At 46.7% G+C, this 24,686-nt stretch overlaps 1 protein-coding gene across 2 annotated transcripts in view; it reads right to left on the reverse strand.

The window, feature by feature from the left end:
• Window positions 1–6,512: 6,512 nt before the first annotated feature.
• Window positions 6,513–24,686, reverse strand: part of LITAF (lipopolysaccharide induced TNF factor) — a 38,389-nt gene continuing 20,215 nt past the window's right edge. For both annotated transcript variants that reach the window (XM_073542861.1, XM_073542862.1), the window contains exon 4: window positions 6,513–12,321. In XM_073542861.1, coding sequence (XP_073398962.1) covers window positions 12,213–12,321 — 109 coding nt within the window. In that variant the 3' untranslated portion in view covers window positions 6,513–12,212. The remainder of the gene's footprint in view (window positions 12,322–24,686) is intronic.

Below are 24,686 nucleotides of genomic sequence, written 5' to 3' on the forward strand. Positions count from 1 at the left end.
GCTCTACAAATCTGCTCGACTGAGGCGCCTGCGCGCTCGGCCCAGGAGGCTGAAACTGCCCTAGTAGAGTGGGCCCTTAAGGTATCTGGTGGGTTGGCGCCTTCCGACTGGTAGGCGTCTGAAATTACTGAGGTGATCCATCTTGCGATGGACGCCTTAGAGGCTTTTCTCCCCCTATTTTTACCCCCGAAGAGGATGAACAGGTTTGAGTCAATACGCCAGTCATTGGTGGCCTCTAGATAGCTTATAACTGCCCGTCTTACGTCTAGGGAGTGGAGACGCTGTTCTTTCTCATTGCGGGGATTGCTGCAGAAGGATGGTAGCACTATCTCCTGATTTATATTTTGGTAAGAGGCTACCTTGGGGATAAAAGCCGGATCTAATCTTAAGGTTATATGATCGTCTCTGATCTGTAGATATGGATCCTTGGTGGACAGGGCCTGGATCTCCCCTATTCTTTTGGCCGTGGTAATGGCTACCAGGAAAGCCGTCTCCCGAGAGTCGCAATGGTCATTCTATCACTAGGCATGTAGGGGTCCCTACATAAAGATCTGAGTACCAGGCCGAGGTCCCAGGGCGGGGTGAGCTGCCTAATTGTGGGGCGAAGACGCTGCGTGGCCTTTATGAATCTTACCACCCAAGGATGGGAGGCTAAAGGGTAGTTGAAGAAGGCGCTCAAAGCCGAAATCTGGACCTTTAACGTGCTGGGTTTGAGCCCTTTATTATATCCCGACTGCAGAAAGTCTAGAACACTAGGGAGGTCAGGGGTACCTGCCGAGAGGTCGGACCTGCCACCTTCCAGGCAGAATCTCTTCCATATTTTTCTGTAGATTGCAGGTGTTACCGGTTTCCTGCTGGCCAGTAGAGTGGATATGACCTGCTCGGATAAGCCCTTTGCTCTCAGGATGTCCCTTTCAGGATCCATGCCGAGAGGTGTAGCCTTGCTGGTCTGGATGGCGAATCGGCCCCTGGTGGATAACATCTCCCTTCAGGGGTAGCTCGACTGGGTTTCCTACTGCCATGGCTCCTAGCAGCGGAAATCAGCTTCTCTTTGGCCAGTATGGCACTATTAATATCACCGACGCCCGGTCCTCGCAGATCTTCCTGAGTACCGCCGGTATCAGCGCCAGCGGTGGGAATGCATACAAGAGGGGTTCCGTCCAGGCCTGACTCAGGGCATCTACTCCGTCCGGGTGGTCTGCTGGGTTCAAGGAGTAGAATCTGGCGACCTTTGAGTTCTTCCGGTTTGCAAACAGGTCTATACTGGGGGTCCCCCAACGCTGACAAAGCTGATGGAAGATTTCTTCGTTTAGTTCCCACTCTGTCGGGCTGACCCGCTGTCTGCTTAGATAGTCCGCTACTACATTCTGAGAACCCTCTAGGTGGATTGCCGTTATGGAGAGGACCACCTCTTCTGCCCAGGCGAATATTCGTCCTGCAAGTGCCTGGAGTGGTTGATGTCTCGGACCTCCCTGGTGCTTCAGCAATGAGACTGCCGTTGTGTTGTCGGACAATATCCAGACATATCGATTTCTCACTACCGACCGGTTCTGACGCAGGGCTTCCCAGACCGCATAGAGCTCCCTGAAGTTGGAGGATATGCTTCTGATGCTGACCGGCCATCTTCCCTGAAAAATTCTCCCTTCTACGTGGGCTCCCCATCCCCACGTACTGGCGTCTGTGGTGATTACCACGTACGCGAGGATGTCCATAGCACGCCCACCTGTAAGTTCTGGGGCTGTATCCACCACCGCAGGGATCTTCTTACCGTGTCTGGTAAGGATATGGGCCCGTCGAGAGAATCCTGACGCCTGTTCCATCCTGCGAGGATTTCCTTTTGCAGGGGCCTCGAATGGGACTGGGCCCATCTGACGCATGGAATGCAAGCCGTCATCAGACCCAGAACTTCCATTGCACCTCTTATGGAGGAGCGATGTCTCAGTAGTCCCCTGACTCTGTCCTGAATTATCTGCTGCTTTTTTCTCGGTAGCCGGGATATTCTGTCTCTTGAATCCAAAAGGACTCCCAGGAAGATCTTCCTGCTTTCTGGCTTTAGGTCTGACTTCTGGTCGTTGATCAGCCAGCCGAGATACTCCAGTGTTCTGATCGTTCGGCTCCTGTCCTGAATGAGCCTTTCTTCTGATCCTGCGACTAGGAGAAAGTCGTCTAGATACGGTATTATAATGACTCCCTGCTTTCTCAGGTAGGCTACCACCTCCGCTACCAGCTTTGTAAATATTCGGGGGGCCGAAGCCAGCCCGAACGGAAGGCACTGGAACTGGCAGGTCCGGGACGGTACACTGATTGCGAATCTTAATAAGCTCTGAGATGAGGGATGGATGGGGACCTGATAGTATGCACTCTTCAGGTCCAGAGTACACATGACGGCATCCCTGTCTATAAGTTGAATTGCTGAAAGTATTGATTCCATTCGAAACCTTTTGTATACCACCCAGGCATTTAGGGGTTTTAAGTTTATGATTGTTCTGGCCTCGCCAGCTGGTTTTGTAACGGAGAATAGGGAAGAGTAATGACCTTTTCCCCTCTCCTGCTGCGGAACTGGCACTATGACCTCTGACCTGAGCAGGTCCTGTAGATCTGCCCACATGGTAGAGTCTTCCTGGACTACGGTGGGGGTGATGTATCTGTCAGGGGGAGGGGAATAACATTCTATGCTGTACCCTTCTGTGATGGTTCTGAGGACCCACTGGTTCTGGGTTACCTGGCGCCACCTTGCTGCGAATCGTCGCAGTCTTCCCCTGACACCTATGGCGTCATTGCCTTCTAGACCTGGAGGATGACGCGAAAAGAGGGGCTTTGCTTCTCCCTCCCTGGCCCTGAGTGTTTCTAAAGGAGCCCCTGTTGGATCTACCCTGGCTCCTAAAGTCGGTCTGTCTCCTGAAAAAGGACCCTCTACGAAAGGACTGGGGACGCTTGGGTTTTTCTTCTGGAAACCCCTTGTTTTTGTCAGACACCTGCTCTAGGATGCTATCTAGAGCTGGTCTGAACACCCTTGAGCCTGAAAAGGGGATGGAGCAAAGCTTTGCCTTTGAAGCGTTATCCCCAGACCAAGACTTCAGCCAAACCGCTCGCCTAGCTGCGTTGGAAAGGGAGCTGTTTCTGGCTGCGAATCTTACTGATTCGGCCGACGTATCTGAAAGGAACGCAGTGGCTGATTTCATCAGAGGGAGGGAAGCTAGGATCTCAGATCTAGGGGTCTTGTTGGATAAATGCTCTTCCAACTGCCCCACCCATAGGAACATGGACCTGGCCACTGAGGTGGCTGCTATGTTAACCTTAGTATGGGCAGCTGCCGTTTCCCATGTTCTCTTTAATAGAATATCTGCCTTCCAGTCCATCGGGTCTCTGAGACTTGATGAGTCCTCGAAGGGGATGGCGGTTTTTTTGGTCACCCTAGCTACAGGAACATCGATTTTAGGGATTTCCTCCCACAATCGTGTTTCCTCTGGGTCAAAGGGCAGTCGGCTCTTAAAGTCCTGAGACCGTACGAGTCGCCGTTCTGCCTCTTTCCATTCTTCTAGGACCATTGTCTTAATGTGTTCGCTTACGGGGAACACAGTTTGTTTCCGAGCGACCAGTCCCCCAAGCATCAGGTCCTGTCGGGACTGCTGTTTTGGAACATCCTCTATCTGCATGGTGTTCCTTACCGCCTGCACCAAGTCCTCGGTGTCCTCTAACTTAAACAGGTATTTCCTGCCTTGGTCCCTCCTGTCAGTCGGGATCTCCCCCTCCTCGGGATCCGAGTCCCGGGGGTCTGACCCCTCAGGCGAGCTTGTCTACGAGGCTAGCTCCATCTCCCACCTTGGCCGCTTCCGGCTTGGTCCCGGACTAGGGGACTGCTGCCGTGAGAGACTGGATCTGGAGGCCTGTACTTCCTCCCGAATCAAGGATCGCATCTCGGCAAGGAGGGACGGCTGCTCGTCTCTTATGACCCTTGAAGTGCAGGGTCCGCAGAGAGTCTTGGTATAGTTGTCTGGCAGCTTTACCCTGCAAACCGGGCATCTGACAGACTTAGATGTGGCCTTTACCGAATCCTTAACCTCAGTCGGGGGGGCTGGGGTACCCTTCTCCTGTACGATACAGAACAGGGATAGTCGGGTCAGTTGTCCTGGGCTGCGGGGAAGGCCGTGTGGGGGTTGGATTGCTTCAGGCGCACTTACCCCTGTCGGCTGGCGCCTCTGGGTCCATACCACTGAAGCAGCTGTTGCGTGCGGCGAGCTGCTGGCGCGCCCAGGCTGCTGGCGCGCTGATTTCAAATCGGCACGTGACGTCATCGCCGCGCGCCGGCCACTTCCGCTTCCTGCCCCGCTCTGATGCCCCGCCCACCAAGCGTCCTGCAATGGCGGTGCCCATCCGGCTTTCTGCGGGGACCCGGCTTCTAGCTGCTCCGGGTTCTCTATCGCCGGCGCCCACACCGCCCGCTGCGTGCGGGGCCTGGCTTCCAGCCGCAACTGCCGCGCAGTCTGTAAATTGTCGCGCCGGCATCGCTCGCTGCCTGCGGGGACCCGGCTTCTAGCTGCGACTGCCGCGTGGCCTGGAGCCGAGAGCCTCCCTCCAGGAGCGACGTCCTGCTCCTGGCTTTGGGGCAGAGGGACTCCCCACCGGGAAGTGTCGGCCCTGGGCATCCTGGCAGGGGGAAGGATTGGACCAGCCGCCCAATCCCCCTGCGCCCTCCGGTAAGCTTCCTGCTCCTCTCGTATGTCCCTCCATGCAGGGACAGGAAAGACACTGAGGGAAAGGGGTGGGACGGGGCCTTTTAACCTCTCGTGTGCTTTCCTGTCCCTGTAAGGAGGAGGAAGACGTCCTCCATGGTGCTGTCAGGTGGACGTCCTGGAAAAAGCAGCTGAGTAAAGAAAAATGAGTAGCCATCATTACTTTAAGAAATGAAGGTCAGTCAGTCCGAAAAATTGGGAAAACTTTGAAAGTGTCCCCAAGTGCAGTGGTAAAAAACATCAAGCGCTACAAAGAAACTGGCTCACATGAGGACCGCCCCAGGAAAGGAAGACCAAGAGTCACCTCTGCTGCGGAGGTAAGTTCATCCGAGTCACCAGCCTCAGAAATTGCAGGTTAACAGCAGCTCAGATTAGAGACCAGGTCAATGCCACACAGAATTCTAGCAGCAGACACATCTCTACAACAACTGTTAAGAGGAGACTTTGTGCAGCAGGCCTTCATGGTAAAATAGCTGCTAGGAAACTGCTTCTAAGGACAGGCAACAAACAGAAGAGACTTGTTTGGGCTAAAGAACACAAGGAATGGACATTAGACCAGTGGAAATCTGTGCTTTGGTCTGATGAGTCCAAATTTGAGATCTTTGGTTCCAACCATGTCTTTGTGCGACGCAGAAAAGGTGAACGGATGGACTCTACATGCCTGGTTCCCACCGTGAAGCATGGAGGAGGTGTGATGGTGTGGGGGTGCTTTGCTGGTGACACTGTTGGGGATTTATTCAAAATTGAAGGCATACTGAACCAGCATGGCTACCACAGCATCTTGCAGCGGCATGCTATTCCATCCGGTTTGTGTTTAGTTGGACCATCTATTTTTCAACAGGACAATGACCTCAAACACACCTCCAGGCTGTGTAAGGGCTATTTGCCCAAGAAGAGTGATGGGGTGCTACGCCAGATGACCTGGCCTCCACAGACACCAGACCTGAACCCAATCGAGATGGTTTGGGGTGAGCTGGACCGCAGAGTGAAGGGAAAAGGGCCAACAAGTGCTAAGCATCTCTGGGAACTCCTTCAAGACAGTTGGAAGACCATTTCCAGTGACTACCTCTTGAAGCTCATCAAGAGAATGCCAAGAGTGTGCAAAGCAGTTATCAAAGCAAAAGGTGGCTACTTTGAAGAACCTAGAATATAAGACATATTTTCAGTTGTTTCACACTTTTTTGTTAATTATATAATTCCACATGTGTTAATTCATTGTTTTGATGCCTTCAGAGTGAATCTACAATTTTCATAGTCATGAAAATAAAGAAAACTTTGAATGAGAAGGTGTCCAAACTTTGGTCTGTACCGTATGTAATCGATATTATACAGTGTATTACATATTTACAATTTTTTACAGTTTGTGTTCTAAAGTTGTATTCCAATAAATAGATATGTTCTAAATATCTTGATTATTGGATTATAGAAATGATTAAATGTCTGATGTTCACATTGTACTACAATACATTTTTCACTTAAATATAAGCAACATATGTGGGAGTCCGTGTAAGGGAAATTGAGGAGTCGGAGTCGCAGGTTCGGCTTACCGACTCCACAGCCCTGCTGTAGACGTGACGTTACCAGCCCTGTGCGCTCTTAAACTCTGAGTTTAAAAAACTGCAATGACGACCATAGCAGCCATATTTGCATTTTAAATGATATGAATAAAGAAATATTTGGATTTTATTCCTTGAGCTGGATTTTCCCCTTTCTTTCCTTGGAGAGTCAAGTTATCTCTTTACATCACTACGCCGAAGAAATAACTTGCCAAAAGCATCAAAAAGTTATTTTTTTTTATTTGATTAAAACTTAGTTTTATAACATTTCTGATAGTATTTATAAATTTTGCTACAAAAAAAACAAAAGAGAAGGTAACAGGTATAGATGTGAATTGGCACGTAAAATTAATATGTGCATAATAAATGCGCGCATGTGCTGTTAGGAAATACATTCATTGTAGAAGTACTTACATGGAACACATCAAGCTAGAAGCTTAAAAACTACAAAAATCTGTAAACATTTTCTAATATCTGTAAAAACCTTTTGGTCCCTTCATATTGTCCCGTCGCTTACTTGTCCACCAACGTATGTATCTGGGGTTAAAAATCATTTTACAATCAGGTTTCATAGAAAAAAAACAAAATATTGGTACAGGCTCTTCTTATTCAGGCTCTTTGCTTTCCAGCACATTTAACTTTAAGGTTGTCTGTGGCCATAAATCAGCTGAGAAGAACTCGGAAACAAGACAGATAAGGAATAAGCTCTCCCATCAGAATGAGCTCACTGGTGAATCCTCAGTTTTCGCATTCTGCAGTCAGTAAGAGACAGTAAGACCGGGGTCAGACTTGCGAGAAACTCGCACGAGTCTCGCATCTTAATATCCGGCACTCGGGACCGGAGCGTGCGGGGCTGCATGTATTTCTATGCAGCTGAGCGCTTCGGTCCAGAGTATTAAGGTGCGAGTTTCTCGCAAGATTGATGCCGGCCTAACACAGTAGCTGAAGGAAAACGGTGCAAATTTTTTTATGAAACATAATTGCAAAAATGAGTTTTAGAGCTTCCAAAAAATGCCTTTAATAAAAAAAAAAAAAAGACTCCTAAATCTGGACAAGCTCTTAAATAACCAAACATATGAAGGTTCATAAATGTTTAAAAGTATATACATTAAATTTTTTTTAAATTTACATTGAAAAATAGACTGTACATGAAACAGCGACATTTGCATCTGGACACATATGGTTGCTTGCACCCCACTCTGTGATCATGATGCATTTCTAACGATCTGACTATATATCTATCACCTAATATAAAATCTGGTAACAGTGGAAACATTTAACAGCACTTGCCATTTATGCTTCATAATGGACGGATTAAAAAAAAAAAAAAAAAAGATACAGGCACACTTTTTTTTTTTTTAGTAGCGTCGGCACTAAAACCTGCCAGAAAAACATCCAGAAAACACTCAAAATAGTGAACTTACTCATTCCTATTCTATAGTAACTTGCTCTTCATATGTTCAAGTTTTTGAACTTTTTCTTTTAGGCACTTTTAGCTTTCCCAACACGCCACGTTTTTTAAAGAAAGTGACCTAACAATTTTTCAGGTGTTTTTCACTCTGAAGATACCCCATACTTTACAAGTGAGCGGAAAGGCACAAAAGATGCCCGGAAGACACCAGAGTCTTTTTAAGCATTTTGTCAGCGACTTGTTTTGTTTTTGTTGGCATGAATAACCACCAGCGATTTAATCCTGTTGAAAAGAATTTTTAAAAAAATTTAAAAAAAAAATCCAGGAAACACCAGAAAAACACTGAAAATACCTCAAAATCTGGCAGCAGTCAACAATAAAAAAAAAAGAACAACATGCTAAAAAAGATGTTTCAGGGAAAAACATCAGTTTTGAAAACTTGGTTGCTTTGCCCTCCTGAAAAAAAAAAAAAAAAACTGTGTGCACAAACTTATTTTTACAAATCAGCATACGAGTGCCATTCATTTAAATCTATCCTTTTCTAATGAATGGCTGGCAGGAACTCGATACCTGCTGATCACACCCATGTCTCAGAGGTGACTTTACCAGCTGAACCAGAATATCCCTTTAAAAGTGACTCTCAGCATAAAATGACTGTTCAAACTATGTCCCGCCGCTCGGTGCTACATGGCGCAGCCAAATCTTTAAAATACACCTGCCCAGCTACTTGTTTTCCCTTCATCTCCTCCACACGCCTCTGATTGACAGCTCTGACTTTATGGAATCAGGGAAAGTTTGAGATACAGCTCTGGCAAAAATTAAGAGACCATTGCACAGTTTTATAAAAATCAGCCATTCCATTCCAGTGTCAGTTGAATTCCAACCAGAGTACACCTCATTCTACCTAATGTGCTTCTGATTAGGTGATCACCTGAACCAAATCTTATTTAACAAAGGAAAGTATAAAAACCCTGCTGTGGTGTTCACAATCCTCTTGCAATAGGACAAGCTGGATGGCAAAACAATTGCCAGTAATATCCCAAAAGTAATAGGAATGAAAGAATAACTTTTAACCATGCCAAAGGAGTTGTAAAGAAAAGTCTTGAGTGAGGAAAAGAAGGGTTCAATTCTGGCTTTACTAACAGAGGGATACAGTGAGCGTCATGTTGCCTCCATCCTTAAAATTTCTAAGTTGGCAGTCCATTACAACAAGGTTAATCAGCAGACATTGGGCACAACAAAGCTATAGACCGTCAGAGCGAAATAGACTCTCCAACTGACCAGGATAACTGGCATTTTATTCGAATGTCACTCAGCAACCGCAGAATGATATCAAGTTACCTACAAAAAGAATGGCAAATGGCAGCTGGGGTGAAGTGCGCAGCAAGAACAGTTCATAACAGGCTCAAGTCATGTAAAGCTAGAAAAAAAGCCTTCCATCAGTGAGAAGCAAAGGAGAGCCAGGCTGAAGTTTGCCAAAGACCCTAAGGATTGGACCATAGAGGGCTGGAGTAATGTAATCTTCTCTGCTGAGTCTAATTTTCAGCTTTGCCCAACACCTGGTCGTCTGATTGTTAGACGGAGACCTGGAGAGGAGTACAAGCCACAGTGTCTTGCACCCACTGTGAAATTTGGTGGAGGATCGATGATGATCTGGGGATGCTTCAGCAAGGCTGGAATTGGGCAGCTTAATCTTTGCGAAAGACGTATGAATCACATACAAGTTTATCCTGGAAAAACAGTTGATTCCTTCTGCTCAATGTTCCCCAACTCTGAGGTCTGTTTTTTTTCCAGCAGGGCAATGCGCCATGCTACACAGCTAGGTCAATCAATGTGTAGATTAAGGACCACCACATCAAATCCCTGTCATGGCCAGCCCAATCTCCAGACCTGGACCCCATTGAAAACCTCTGGAACGTAACCAAGAGGAAGATGGATAGTCACAAGCCATGAAACAAAGAACTGCCTACATTTTTGTACCAGGAGTGGGATAAGGTCACTCAAATGTGCATGAAAGCTGTGATTAAAAATCATGGTTAGTCCACAAAATATTGATTTCTGAATTCTTCCTGAGTTAAAACATTAGTATTGTTGTTTCTAAATGATTATGAACTTGTTTTCTTAGCATTATTTGAGGTCTGCAAGCACTGCTTTTTTTTTGTTATTTTAACCATTTCTCATTTTCTGAAAATAAATACAAAATTTAGTGCTTGGAAATTTGGAGACATGTCAGTAGTTTATAGAATAAAAGAACAATTTACATTTTACTCAAAAATATACCTATAAAGAGAAAAATCAGACAAACTGAAAATTTTGTTGTGGTCTCTTAATTTTTGCCAGAGCTGTAGATGGATACATAGGGGTAAATAACTGATTGTCCCCGCCGTGAAGCACCGAGCGCCTGTATTTGGTGCGACCAGTCGTTCTGTGCCGACAGTGCCTTTAAGGCCGGTTTCACATTTGCACTTTATAGTGCTGCAACGGCCTGCACACGGCCGCCGCTAAGCCCCGCCCCCTGCCCGCCCCTTCCGGTCATCGCCGCCTACTAGCGCACACGGACGCTTGCGATCTGCGCACCCCATCTTTAGCATAGGGTGCGCAGACCGTGCGCTGGCCGTGCGCTAGCAGGATTTTGCCGTGCGCTGCGCACTTTTGAAGGTGCGCTGTGCGCGCCGAAATGCAACATGCTGCGTTCGGCGCACACGAGCGCACCTTCAAAAGTGCGCAGCGCACGGCAAAATCCTGCAAGCGTCCATGTGTGCCAGTAGGCGGCGATGACCGGAAGGGGCGGGCTGGGAGCCAGCAGGGGGCGGGGCTTAGCGGCGGCCGTGCGCAGGCCGTCGCAACGCTATAAAGCGCAAGTGTGAAACCGGCCTAAGTTGGGAGAAAAAAAAAAAAAAAAGTTAAAGGATTTCCACCCAAAATATTGAAAAACTGTTTATTCGTTAATTCAAAGTTAGTGCCTTAAACTTTGAGTATTTTTCTCATTACAAACATATTTGCATATTTTGTTGCTATGGCAGCAAATTTTGCACAAAATCCAATTACAGTAGGTGCTACCATAATGCCAGTATGCTTCTGCAGGAATGTATTGTTTTTTGCAATTATACCTAATATTAAACAAAAAATTGTGAAAAATCAGCTGAAAAGCTCCTGTAGGATTCCAGAGTGAGAAGCATCTCAGTAACTCGTAGGGAGTAAACACTGCAAGTTTTATACATTTGATATATATTAAAAAAAAAAAAAAAAAAAAAAAACCACAACCACTACAAAAATTCTATGCGGGGAAAAAAAAAATACAAAGTTTTGCAAACAGCCTCTCCTGTATGTGACAACTGCAAACAAATAAAATATGAAAAAATTGCAAGATCGCAAAACAAACAAAAACATGATAAGCTCAGGCATAAAACGGTGAACATGGATTTTTCCCTTTGTCCCATATGGAATATTTCAGTCAGTGTGCCTCTAAATGTGCATGTGAAGCTTATCATATTTTCTTTGCTGATATAAAGCAAGTGTAATGCTAGTGCAAATACAAGTGTATTACGTCTCTCTTCGGCTATGGATCACACTGATGGACAAATATTAACGTGGAGCACTGGGTTCTAGCGTTAATCAATGAAAAGTGGGCAATCGGTAAACCAAGAATCAACGTCACTCTAATGTAAGACACCCAAATAAAAGAGCTGGCGAGAGAACGTGCTGTGCGGGTTTGTGCAGTGGATGGAGAGATTCTGACAGAATCCTGATAGTGAAAGGGCACCCTATGGTGGCCACTGATGTCAGTCATGTAATGGATCCCGCATTTCCATTAATTTCAACGTGGAGCAAAAAAAAACAAAAACAATTAAACACAGATGTGAACAGAGGAACAATATGTGACAGCCAAGTTTGGAGTTCAACTGGGAAATCTTTTTAGCAGATTTTTCCTTTTGTGGTCGAACACGACAGAGAAAATTAGGTGTACTCATGTATATTCCACAGCAAACAAACATTACCACGATCATACAGTGAACAGGCAACACAGTGATGTAATGTGCAAAGGCCTCACCCAATTAAGTGCAGCATAACGATCAATGATAAAAGTGATACTAGTAAATGTTTACACCGCATACGTGAATAACTATGGCTTGCGGTTCCGATCTATGAAAGCACGTGGATATCCGGATGCTCATTTGTCTTCCAGCAGTAAAGGACGCACTTTAAGGCATATTTCACTCACTCAGTACCTAAAGTGAACTGTCTAGGTATCTCTGGAGGGCACATGATGGCGTGAACCTATGAAAGGTTTTGCACAGTGAGCTAAAACAAGAACATGTCACCTGCCCCGTACAGAGAAGCCGGGACGGGCCAGACGTTGGGTTTCCACAATCTTCTATCACAGGTATAGAAAATAGCTCCATATAAAAAGAGTTGGCATGTCAGCCTGTGCGCCATTATTTTCAGGCTAAAGTTTGCATAGTTCTAGATAGAAAAACCATGTAGAATAAGTCATCTTCACATAAGTCTTGACTAAATCCGCTTATAGGAGCCGAGTAAAGCCTGGCAGCTGGAGCAGTAATGATCCACATCTTTTAAAGAATCGATACAGAAAGGAATGAGGCAGCAACCAAATCCACACCTGTATAACAGAAAGCGACATGGAACGGTTACATTTATGTGGAGACTGAAATACTGCTAAAACAGCCATATAAACAACATTCACTGCATTTCCAGAAATACAAACGCTACACCATAAAGTAATGCCATAAAGTAATGAAAGGAGTTTCATTAACCCCTTCATGACCCAGCCTATTTTGACCTTAATGACCTGGCCATTTTTTGCAATTCTGACCAGTGTCCCTTTATGAGGTAATAACTCAGGAACGCTTCAACAAATACTAGCAATTCTGAGATTGTTTTTTCGTGACACATTGGGCTTCATGTTAGTGGTAAATTTAGGTTGATAATTTTTGCGTTTATTTGCGAAAAAAAATCAGAAATTAGGTGAAAATTTCGCAATTTTCAAATGTTGAATTTTTATTCTGTTAAACCAGAGAGTTATGTGACACAAAATAGTTACTAAATAACATTTCCCACATATCTACTTTACATCAGCACAATTTTGGAAACAAAATATTTTTTGTTAGGAAGTTATAAGGGTAAGGCTGAGTTCACACGTGGCGTTTTTTTTCGCGTTTCCGCGGCTGTTTTAACCGTGCGATTTTGCCGCGAAAACGCGAAAAATAAGCATCCCATGCATTCCTATGGGATTCCGCAATGCTGTGCTAATGCTGCGGTTTTTACCGCGGCGGAATCGCTTCGCAGTAAAAACCGCAGCATGCTCATTAATTTGCGGAATCGCGGCGATCCCGCACCCATAGGAATGCATTGTTCCGCTTATTTCCCGCATGTGGCTGTGCCCACAATGCGGAAAGTAAGCAGAACAATTGCGGATGGTACCCACGGTCCGGAGGAGAGGAGACTGTCCTCTGGGCTTTGGGTACCATATCCCTGTAAAAAATAGAATTTAAAATAAAAAATATTGTTATTCTCACCCTCCGGCGTCCCGCGCAGCCTTCCCGCTTCTCTTCACGCTCTCGTTCCCAGTAGTCCTTTGCGAAAATGCTCGCGATGACGTACGTTCTCGCGGGATCGCGAAGTCTCGCGGTCATTCGCGTGACGTCATCGCGAATTACCGCGAGACGTCGCGATCCCGCGAGAACTGACGTCATCGCGGGCATTTTCGCAAAGGATTACTGGGAACAGATGCGCGGGACGTCGGAGGGTAAGAATAACACCATTTTTTATTTTTTTTTACATTCTATCTTTTACTACTATGTTACACACTATGTTTGACGAGTGTGACCAACCTGTCAATCAGTTCTCCAAGCGATGCTACAGATCGCTTGGAGAACGCTAGCATTTTGCAAGCTAATTACGCTTGCAAAATGCTAGTTTTTCCGCAGGAAAATCGCGGGAATTTAAAATGCGATTTTCCCGCGGACTGGAATTCCGGAATTCTCGCGGTAATTTCCGCGAGAGTTCCGGTACGTGTGCACTTAGCCTTCAAAGTTGACCAGCGATTTCTCATTTTTACAATAAAATTTACAAAACCATTTTTTTTAGGGACTACATCACATTTGAAGTCACTTTGAGGGGTCTATATGGCAGAAAATACCCAAAAGTGACACCATTCTAAAAACTGCACCCCTCAAGCTACTCAAAACTACATTCAAGAAGATTATTAACCCTTCAGGTGCTTCACAGGAACTAAAGCAACGTGGAAGGAAAAAATGGACATTTTAATTTTCCCAACAAAAATTTTCTTTTAGCATCAGATTTTTCATTCTCACATGGGCAACAGGATAAAATGGATCCTAAAATTTGTTTGGCAATTTCTCCTGAGTACAACGATACCTCATTTATGGAAAAACAAATGGAAAAATCCTCTCCTCCCCTTCTGGGTGTTTGCTAAGGGAAAAGAGAGGATGACATGTAAGAACACAGTGAGCAGCCATTTTGATGGGGCCTGCAAAGTTACTGACTGTCTTTGCATGCTAAGTCTGGATCAGAACAGGTCATCAATCAGCAGAAATGTTTCCTGGATTTCTGTGGAGCAGAGAAGAAGACGGTCCATCCATCCATGTGTATAAAACACAGCGCTCTATGAACAATCCCTGGCACCGAACAGGGTGCTCCCCATAGACCAGCACACTGCTCTCCTGAAATACTCTGTGCTGCTGTCACCCTGCTCCTTCCACCATATATCAGATCCCTGTCGCCTCGCTTCCACAGATCGCCAGGACAGGATCTGAGGAGAGGAATGCGGTCTTCGGTCACCGAGGATGGCAGGCAGCAAGGATTCTGGGAGCAGGATGACAGCAGCACAGAGTATTTCAGGAGAGCAGTGTGCTGGTCTATGGGGGCACAGAGGGAGATATATGGGGGAGGAGCAGGGTGACAGCACCACAGAAATCCAGGAAACATTTCTGCTGATTGATGGCCTGTTCTGTTCCAGACTTTGCATGCAGAGACCCCATTCCCCTCCTCAGATCCTGTCCTGGCGATGTGTGAAAGCGAGGCGACAGGCGCAGTCCGGGGTGACGCTGGGAAGCAGGCTGGGGGAAAGGTAGCCATATAGTAACAATTGTCTCTTATGCCCACGGACTGCCGTAAATGAGCATGGAAAGTGTCGTTCAGCAGCCAGAAAGGTAAGATGGCAGCCCCCAGTGGCTGCATTAATACAGTAAAAAAAACAAACCGTACACACCACTGAGTCAAGCTTAGGGGACAATATCTTTTTATACTATTTTCTTTTTTACATTAAATTATGAAAAAACACGGCACCTTCCCTTTAAGGAACATATCTAGATGTGTAGTGAGCACTTTGAACCCCCAAGTGCTTCATAAAAGTTTATAACGCAGAACAGTGAAAATAAAAAAAAATCATTTTTTTGACTCAAAAATGATTTTTTAGTGCGCCATTTTTTATTTTCACATGGCTAACAGGAGAAATTGGACCACAAAAGATGCTGTCCAGTTTGTCCTGAGTACGCTGGTACCCCATATGTGGGGGGCAACCACTGTTTGGGTGCACGGCAGGGCTCAGAAGGAAAGGAGCTCCATTTGAATTTTTGAAATGAAAATTGGCTCCAATCGTTAGCGGACACCATGTCGTCTTTGGAGCTCCCCCACAAATGACCCCATTTTGGAAACTAGACCCTCCAGGGAACTTATCTAGATGCATAGTGAGCACTTTGAACCCCCCAGGTGTTTCACAGAAGTTTATAACGTAGAGCCGTGAAAATAAAGATTTTTTTTTCCTCAAAAAAATACTTTTTAGTCCGCAATTTTTTATTTTCATAAGGGTAACAAGAGAAATTGGACCCCAAAAGTTGTTGTCCAGTTTGTCCGGAGTACGTTGGTACCCCATATGTGGGGGGGGGGACCACTGTTCGGGCACAAGTCGGGGCTCGGAAGGGAAGTAGTGACATTCTGAAGTGCTGACTTTGATGGAATGGTCTGCGGGCGTCATGTTACATTTGCAGAGCCTCTGATGTACCTAAACAGTAGAAACTCCCCACAAGTGACCCCATTTTGGAAATTAGACTCCAAGGAACTTATCTAGATGTGTGGTGAGCACCTTGAACCCCCAAGTGCTTCACAGAAGATTATAGCGCAGAGCCGTGAAAATAAAAAATCATTTTTTTTTCTACAAAAATAATTTTTTAGCCCACAATTTTTTATTTTCCCAAGGGTAACAGGAGAAATTAGACCCCAAAAGTTGTTGTGCAATATTTCCCGAGTACGCAGATAGCCCATATGTTGGTGTAAACCACTGTTTGGGCACATGTCGGGGCTTGGAAGGGAGGGAGCACCGTTTGACTTTTTGAACGCAAAATTGGCTGGAATCAATGGTGGCACCATGTCGCATTTAGAGACCCCCTGATGTGCCTAAACAGTGGAAACCCCTCAATTTTAACTCCAACCCTAACCCCAACACACCCCTAACCACAACCCTAACCCTAATCCCAACCCTAACCCCAACACACCCCTAACCCTAATCTTAACCCCAATTCCAACCCAAACCCCAATTCCAACCCAAACCCCAATTCCAACCCTAACCCCAATTCCAACCCTAACCCCAATTCCAACCCTAACCCCAATTCCAACCCTAACCCCAATTCCAACCCAAACCCCAATTCCAACCCAAACCCCAATTCCAACCCAAACCCCAATTCCAACCCTAACCCCAATTCCAACCCTAACCCCAATTCCAACCCTAACCCCAATTCCAACCCTAACCCCAATTCCAACCCTAACCCCAATTCCAACCCTAACCCCAATTCCAACCCTAACCCCAATTCCAACCCTAACCCCAATTCCAACCCTAACCCCAATTCCAACCCTAACCCCAATTCCAACCCAAACCCCAATTCCAACCCAAACCCCAATTCCAACCCAAACCCCAATTCCAACCCTAACCCCAATTCCAACCCTAACCCCAATTCCAACCCTAACCCCAATTCCAACCCTAACCCCAATTCCAACCCTAACCCCAATTCCAACCCTAACCCCAATTCCAACCCTAACCCCAATTCCAACCCTAACCCTAGCGGAAAAATAAAAATATTTTCTTTATTTTATTAGTTGTGCCTACCTATGGAGGTGATAAAGGGGGGTTTATTTACTTTTTATTTTGGTCACTGTGAGAGTTTCACAGTGATCAAAATGAATGAATGGAATCTGCAGCCGGCAGACTCGAGCGGGCACACTGCACATGCGCCCGCCATTTTCCAAGATGGCGGCGCCCATGATCCGGGACCGTGGGACACCGGGAGCGACAGCGGCACTCGGAAGGTACCGGGGTGGGGGGGGATTGGAAGCTGGGGGGAGCAGAGGGAAGGCGGGGGGAGCAGATGATGACAACGGCGGCAGATCGCCGCTGTCATTCAGTGGCGGGGGCAGATCGGCCCAGTTAGCAGGTGTGTGTGTGTGTGTGTGTGTGTGTGTGGTCGGATCGGTGTCTCCAGCCATGTCCGATGCTACTGCAGCATCGGCCATGGCTGGTATGTAATATCTCATCATATTTCATTGATGAAATATTACTATCGCTCTGATTGACTTTCACTTTTAACAGCCAATCAGAGCGATCGTAGCCACGTGGAGGCGAAGCCACGCCCCCTGTGGTGAAGTACAAAGCCCCCTATATCTGCCGGTCGGGTGAGCTTTCATTGACCCCGGTCACCCGACCCGCAGGGGGGCTTTAAAGTCATGACACAGCATATGCGTCATGGGTCGGATTGGCACCGACTTTCATGACGTATACGCTGTGTCACAGGTCGGGAAGGGGTTAAAGGGAACATGCAGAATCATCCCCCCAAACTATGTATATGCACACACAGCTCTTTCAAAGACAAGTTCAGCAGAACCTATATATGGCCAGTCGGCTCTTCCATTACTGAGAGATCAGTGTTTGAACGGATATGTATATAGCTATGGTAGTTGTGAAGCCTCTGTAATTGCAGCTCTATTCACCACCCAATTCTGTCTTCTTCTTGACTGACTCCTCCTTTGCCTGATGTCACACAGCAGAGAGGTGGTCAGTCAAGCAAAAGCGGCAGCGCTGGGCAGGGAATAGAGCTGGAGTAACAGAGGCTTCAGATCTACCATAGATATTTGCATAGTCAAACACTGATTTCTCATTAACAAAAGACTGTACGGGCCATGTAAAGTTACTGCTGGCTTTGTCTTTGAAAGACTGTAATAACAATAAAACAAAATATTCATAACTAGCAATGAGCTAATGTGCTGAGTAGTGATGAGCGAGTATACTCGTTGCTTGGGTTTTCCCAAGCATGCTCGGGTGGTCTCTGAGTATTTTGGCGTGCTCGGGAGATTTAGATTCCGTCGTCTTATCTGCATTTGCGACTTGTAGACAGGCTGAATACATGTTGGCATTCCCTAACAAACAGGCATTCCACACATGTATTCAGCCTGTCTGCAAGTCGCAAATCATGCAGCTGAGATGACGAAATCTAAATCTCCGAGCACGCCAAGATACTCGGAGACCACCCGAGCAACGAGTATACTCGCTCATCACTAGTGCTGAGATAACAGGATTTTTAGTTGCTTACCGTAAAATCTGTTTCTCTGAGCCTTCATTGGGGGACAAAGGAACCATGGGTGTATGCTGCTGCCACTAGGAGGCTGACACTATGCAGAAAAAAGATAGCTCCTCCTCCGCAGTGTACACCCCACCGACAGGAAGTAGGATGTTCAGTTAGTGAGAAAGCAGTAGGAGAAGCAATCTGTAGACGAGATAAAAACCACAGAAACACAAATCCAAACTGTAACAATATTATACAGTAAACCGAGCCGTTCAACTTGGGAGGGCGCTGTGTCCCCAAATGAAGGCTCAGAGAAACAGATTTTACAGTAAGCAACTAAAAATCCTGTTTTCTCTATCGCTTCATTGGGGGACACAGAAACCATGGGACGTCCCAAAGCAGTCCTGAAGGGGAGGGAACAGCAAATAGCTCCATCAGGACGAGGAAGTCACCCTCGTCACCTGCAAGGTCACCTGCGAGGTCTTTTTTACCCCGATCAGCACTTGCCGAAGCTAGGCATGGGCTTTGAAAACCTTTTAGACCTGTGGAGGACATATCATCGCACTGCAGAGGTGCCAGATGAAGGCCAAAAGAGTACCGCCAAGAGGACACACACTGCCCGGGCAGAGTGCGTCGTACTCAAAAGAACACAGTCCTTCCTGAGCCGGCAACCCTACTAATGCCGACCAGTTTCCACGAACAGAACTCCAACCTGAAGGCCAGAGGACCTCTACACTTCAAGTCTGAGCTTGAGAAGTACCGTTGCTGTGGCCAAGTAGCCTGATGAGAGGGCGTCACGAAGGAAAAGTCCGAGGCGGACGAAAGAAAGGGTATTCAGAATGATGGAGAGTGGACCCTTGATCCACAGGAAGTGCACCACAGCTGCTACAGACTCAGTAAGACCCCAGGAGTGGTTGAGAGTCTGAAAGGGAAAGATACCAACTGAAAAGGAAAATGAACCCGTTCGTTGCAAGAGCAGACATCGCCAAAGCCCTGAAGAAATAAGGACCTGGATAAGAGCTTTATGGAACAAGGAAAAAATCATGCGATTCACAGAAGGTAAATGTTGAACGAAGAAAATTTCTTCCTGAAAAAAACAAGGATGGACTGAATCCTAGATCCCCAAACGTCATGCTGAGGAAAAAGCACTGAAGAAGGACAAGGCTTAGCCTGAGGAAGGGGAGCGCTTGTCCTTCCGGTGAGCTCCTTAATAATTTGGCCTATTGGAGCCACACGGAAGGAACGGAAAGTTGGTGAGGTACCTCTTTGGGCATAATTTCGCTCGTGAAACCGAAAGCCAAATGGACCCTTAGATGGGAACGATTAGGCGAAAAACTATGTCTCCACGCAAGAAAAATTTTTGGACAGTGAGGACGGTCAAATCTTACGACCGGCCTCCAGAAAGAATGCTCTGAGCAAGCTAGGCCATGCGTCTATAGAACTTTGCAACACGAGTGGGGGCTAAGGCAGGACACGCTATAGCGGCGGGTGCTTTGAAGGTTGACCCTGCTAACTACTGTGTGAATTCGACGTTGGTATCTCTGAGGGATGAACGTCTGGGCGAGGAAGGATCGTAGTGGAGAACTTGGAACCGGAGGGTTCGTAGTCGCAGTAGTCTAATTTGTGAAGCGCTCAGGAGAAAAAAGATATACCGAGGCGCCCCCTTGTTTGGAAACGGCTGAAGTCCGTTCCATGAGAATATGACAAGACCTGAGAGCAGGCCACTGAGAACCTGCTAAAGAGCCGAACACTGAAAACGTACTGAATGGAACCTGGGGATAGCCTGGATCTCATCGCTGCGATGTAGGCACAGGTTGGCTATGAAAAGACAACTGATTGCTCGATTAAGCAGGTAGACTGAAGACCTACTGAATGACTTTTCAGACTGAGATCAAGAGGAAGATAAACCCAACATACAGGGATGAGGGTGAATATGGGAAAAAATAGTCCAGCTGGACATATAAAAATAAATAGTCGACCAAGGAAAGTCCACGGCAAAACAGAGTATGTCAACTGCAAAGAAAGTTGGCTCTAGGTAGATGAAATAGACCCCAGAAAGACAACTAGGCTGATGAAAGGAAGGTCAATCCTTATGACGATGTAAACGGTCAAATCCATCCTGGACCCTCTGGAGTAGGGAGGGGATTACAGTGTGTAGAACCGCGTGCCTAAGTCTAAGATAACACGCGCCGAAGATCACAGTGAAAAAATACAATTCTAGCTGAAATAAGAAACATGTTATCACCAGACTCATACTTAGATCCAAGACTGGAGCAGCTTTCTACCCTGGTCGATACTTGCGCAGAGTGATATCCCACTCCTGTCTGAGGTGGGATACTTGCCCCAGTCATGGTCAGAAGTCACATCTGTGAGCTGCTGGAGGCTTTATCAGGTGTCTGTAAGAAAGAATAGGTAAGTACCGACAAATAAGGAGCTTAGGTATTGTAGTAGCTGGAAGGCCCTTAGGACATACTAGAACCTATAAACTACTATTAGCCAAACATTAATGATAGGCGTAACACACCGGGCAGTAAAGATAGCCTGCGGACGGTACTGTAAACTGATCAGAAGGTGGGACAAAAACTCTTGTGGAGCAACTCACACTTAGGGTCCAGATCATGCCACAGTAAACCTCGACCATCCGTACCTGACACGAGAGTGTCTGACCTACTTGAAGGTGGAGTATCTAGTTATGTTGCTACTGAGGTCCGCTCTGTGGTACAGAGATCCACTCCGTTTGGACATGGTAGCCTTTTACGCTTAACTGTTAACAAATCACAGATGTTATTGACTATGAAATATGCAGCTGAAAGGTGTCTTAGACTCACATGAAAGAGGCTTGAAATCGCAGCTGCAGCCCGCCAGAGGTAATAAATGCCGGCACCTCACCTCGAGTGGTGATTATACGGGAGCTAGGCAAAAACTGCAAAGGACCCTGAGGAACAAGAGAGGGCATTTCTGACTCATCTGACAAAGGGACAGTAGAGCGGGGCCGGTGTAGTTGATGGACTTCGGGTACGTTTGAGTTACCGGAAAGATGGCGTGTATTGACTAAAACTGTCTGGTAGAGGACTATCCAAGTGCTCGATAAGGGATAGAACACTGCTGCAATAGGACGCGAGGAACCTGAAGACGAGGGCGTCTGACTTACATGAATACGGTACAGAACACCAGTACCATGGAACCAGTCAACCCCCGACACGTCTCCACAGTAATACGGCCATTTCAGCCACTGTACCTGGTAGGTGGTGCGTCTGAAGCCTGGATAGCGGATATAGCACAGTTGCCATCGGCTCTAAGTATCCTGTGAACAAATCAGCGTGAAGAAAACCCGGAGAAGGGTATAGGAGACACCCATTTGTGTGTTGCGGTGCGGTCTAGGCCTGGATACCTGACGACATTAGGCAGAATAACGGCTTCTGTGTTGCGGTCTGGGTCTGGATACCTGACGACATTAGGTAGAATAACGGCTTCACGTGTAGAAAACCGTATCATGAAGTCTGTATTAAAGCAGATTCTGACGAGTCAATTCTCTTGACGGTAGAACAGTAGGTCTGGGATCAGAAAGAGACTAAACTCTACTCTCTGTTGTGTGCCAGGGTTCCAACCCCTGGACCTGCGAGTTGTGGACAGCTTCCTTATTCACTGAGCCACAGCTGACAATTGCCAGATAACACGGACTTCTATCTAGCTGGAAGTCCGGCCCAAAACACTGCAGACGTGAAGAGATAGAAGCAGCGCATTATTCTGCTTAGGGCAGTGTGAAGCCAGCGTCCAGAGGGGGCTGCAGAAAAAGGAAGGGCGAGTGCCTGTAAGCTATGAAAGCAGTTGCTATGCCAGGGCTCCAGCATCAATACAGTGCCTACAAGTAGTATTCAACCCCCTGCAGATTTAGCAGGTTTGATAAGATGCAAATAAGTTAGAGCCTTCAAACTTCACACAAGAGCAGGATTTATTAACAGATGCATAAATCTTACAAACCAAAAAGTTATGTTGCTCAGTTAAATTTTAATAAATTTTAAACATACAAGTGTGGATCAATTATTATTCAACCCCTAGGTTTAGTATTTTGTGGAATAACCCTTGTTTGCAATTACAGCTAATAATCGTCTTTTATAAGACCTGATCAGGCCAGCACAGGTCTCTGGAGTTATCTTGGCCCACTCCTCCATGCAGATCTTCTCCAAGTTATCTAGGTTCTTTGGGTGTCTCATGTGGACTTTAATCTTGAGCTCCTTCCACAAGTTTTCAATTGGGTTAAGGTCAGGAGACTGACTAGGCCACTCCAACACCTTGATTTTTTGCCTCTTGAACCAGGCCTTTGTTTTCTTGGCTGTGTGCTTTGGGTCGTTGTCTTGTTGAAAGATGAAATGACGACCCATCTTAAGATCCTTGATGGAGGAGCGGAGGTTCTTGGCCAAAATCTCCAGGTAGGCCGTGCTATCCATCTTCCCATGGATGCGGACCAGATGGCCAGGCCCCTTGGCTGAGAAACAGCCCCACAGCATGATGCTGCCACCTCCATGCTTGACTGTAGGGTTGGTATTCTTGGGGTCGTATGCAGTGCCATCCAGTCTCCAAACGTCACGTGTGTGGTTGGCACCAAAGATCTCGATCTTGGTCTCATCAGACCAGAGAACCTTGAACCAGTCTGTCTCAGAGTCCTCCAAGTGATCATGAGCAAACTGTAGACGAGCCTTGACATGACGCTTTGAAAGTAAAGGTACCTTACGGGCTTGTCTGGAACGGAGACCATTGCGGTGGAGTACGTTACTTATGGTATTGACTGAAACCAATGTCCCCACTGCCATGAGATCTTCCCGGAGCTCCTTCCTTGTTGTCCTTGGGTTAGCCTTGACTCTTCGGACAAGCCTGGCCTCGGCACGGGAGGAAACTTTCAAAGGCTGTCCAGGCCGTGGAAGGCTAACAGTAGTTCCATAAGCCTTCCACTTCCGGATGATGCTCCCAACAGTGGAGACAGGTAGGCCCAACTCCTTGGAAAGGGTTTTGTACCCCTTGCCAGCCTTGTGACCCTCAACAATCTTGTCTCTGATGGCCTTGGAATGCTCCTTTGTCTTTCCCATGTTGACCATGTATGAGTGCTGTTCACAAGTTTGGGGAGGGTCTTAAATAGTCAGAAAAGGCTGGAAAAAGAGATAATTAATCCAAACATGTGAAGCTCATTGTTCTTTGTGCCTGAAATACTTCTTAATACTTTAGGGGAACCAAACAGAATTCTGGTGGTTTGAGGGGTTGAATGACCCTCTGAATAAACTTTTCACAATTTAAAAAAAAATTAAACAAAGAAATAACATTCTTTTTTGCTGCAGTGCATTTCACACTTCCAGGCTGATCTACAGTCCAAATGTCACAATGCCGAGTTAATTCCGAATGTGTAAACCTGCTAAATCTGCAGGGGGTTGAATACTACTTGTAGGCACTGTATGTGTGAGGCAATGATCGAGTCTTGCTCTACTGAAAATTAAGGCACACCTGCAATTGCGGGTGGAACCTTCTACCAGACAAACGCCATGCGGCAATTACAGAAGACAGCAGAGTGGCTCTACATGGCTCTGTGTGCTATGACACCAGACATACTAATGCACTAGAGACTGCGCTGCAGATTATTACTACGCCAGTGAATTACACGCCTCTAGAGTACTATTACGTCAGTGACTGTATGGCTCTAGAGTACTGTAACGTCTGTGACTGCACGACTCCAGAGTACCATTACGTCAGAAACCGTACGGCTCCAAAAACCCATTACGTTAGTGACTGTACGACTCCAGAGAACCATTACGTCAGGGACTGTACGGCTGCAGGGTGCTATTCCGCTAATGACTGTCCCTATACCACTATCGATTGCACGGTACGACTATAGCGCATACCCATGAGACACACTAGAAAAAATGGATTCTCTGCTCCTTCACTGGACCTGCGGAAAGTGTGGCCCTGCTTAGTTTTACTATGAGGGGCTTATACTCCGCATCGTACCTGATTCGGCTGAGTGGAGATAGGCAGGAAAGAGCTGGTCCTGCCTGGTGAAGGCACTAACTGGGTCCCACGCTGGGAGAATGTGACCGCTGGGGGATGCCGCGGTCCGAGGAAGACGCTTCTCGCCACAATAGAATGGGCCCGCTGTGAAAAACACCGCTGTGCACAGCCCGCAAGGGGACGGAGCTAAACGTCAGCTCTGGGTGCAGGAAGATGGCGGTGATGGCTACTATCTCTGCGCCGCATGTGAGGCCGGGTAGAGAGTGCGGCGCTTGCGCCGGGGAAGTGAGGGGAGATGGGCGGGAAAAAAAGCCCGCCCGAATACATAGAAGACGGGGGAGCGGCGCTACCGAGGACTAGGCCGCAAAGGAAGCCGGGGCCTAGATTGGTCCCTGGAAAC

Source organism: Dendrobates tinctorius, unplaced genomic scaffold (assembly GCF_039654945.1).
Source record: "Dendrobates tinctorius isolate UK_male_01 unplaced genomic scaffold, ASM3965494v1 ptg000129l, whole genome shotgun sequence".
Classification (NCBI taxonomy): Eukaryota; Metazoa; Chordata; class Amphibia; order Anura; family Dendrobatidae; genus Dendrobates; species Dendrobates tinctorius.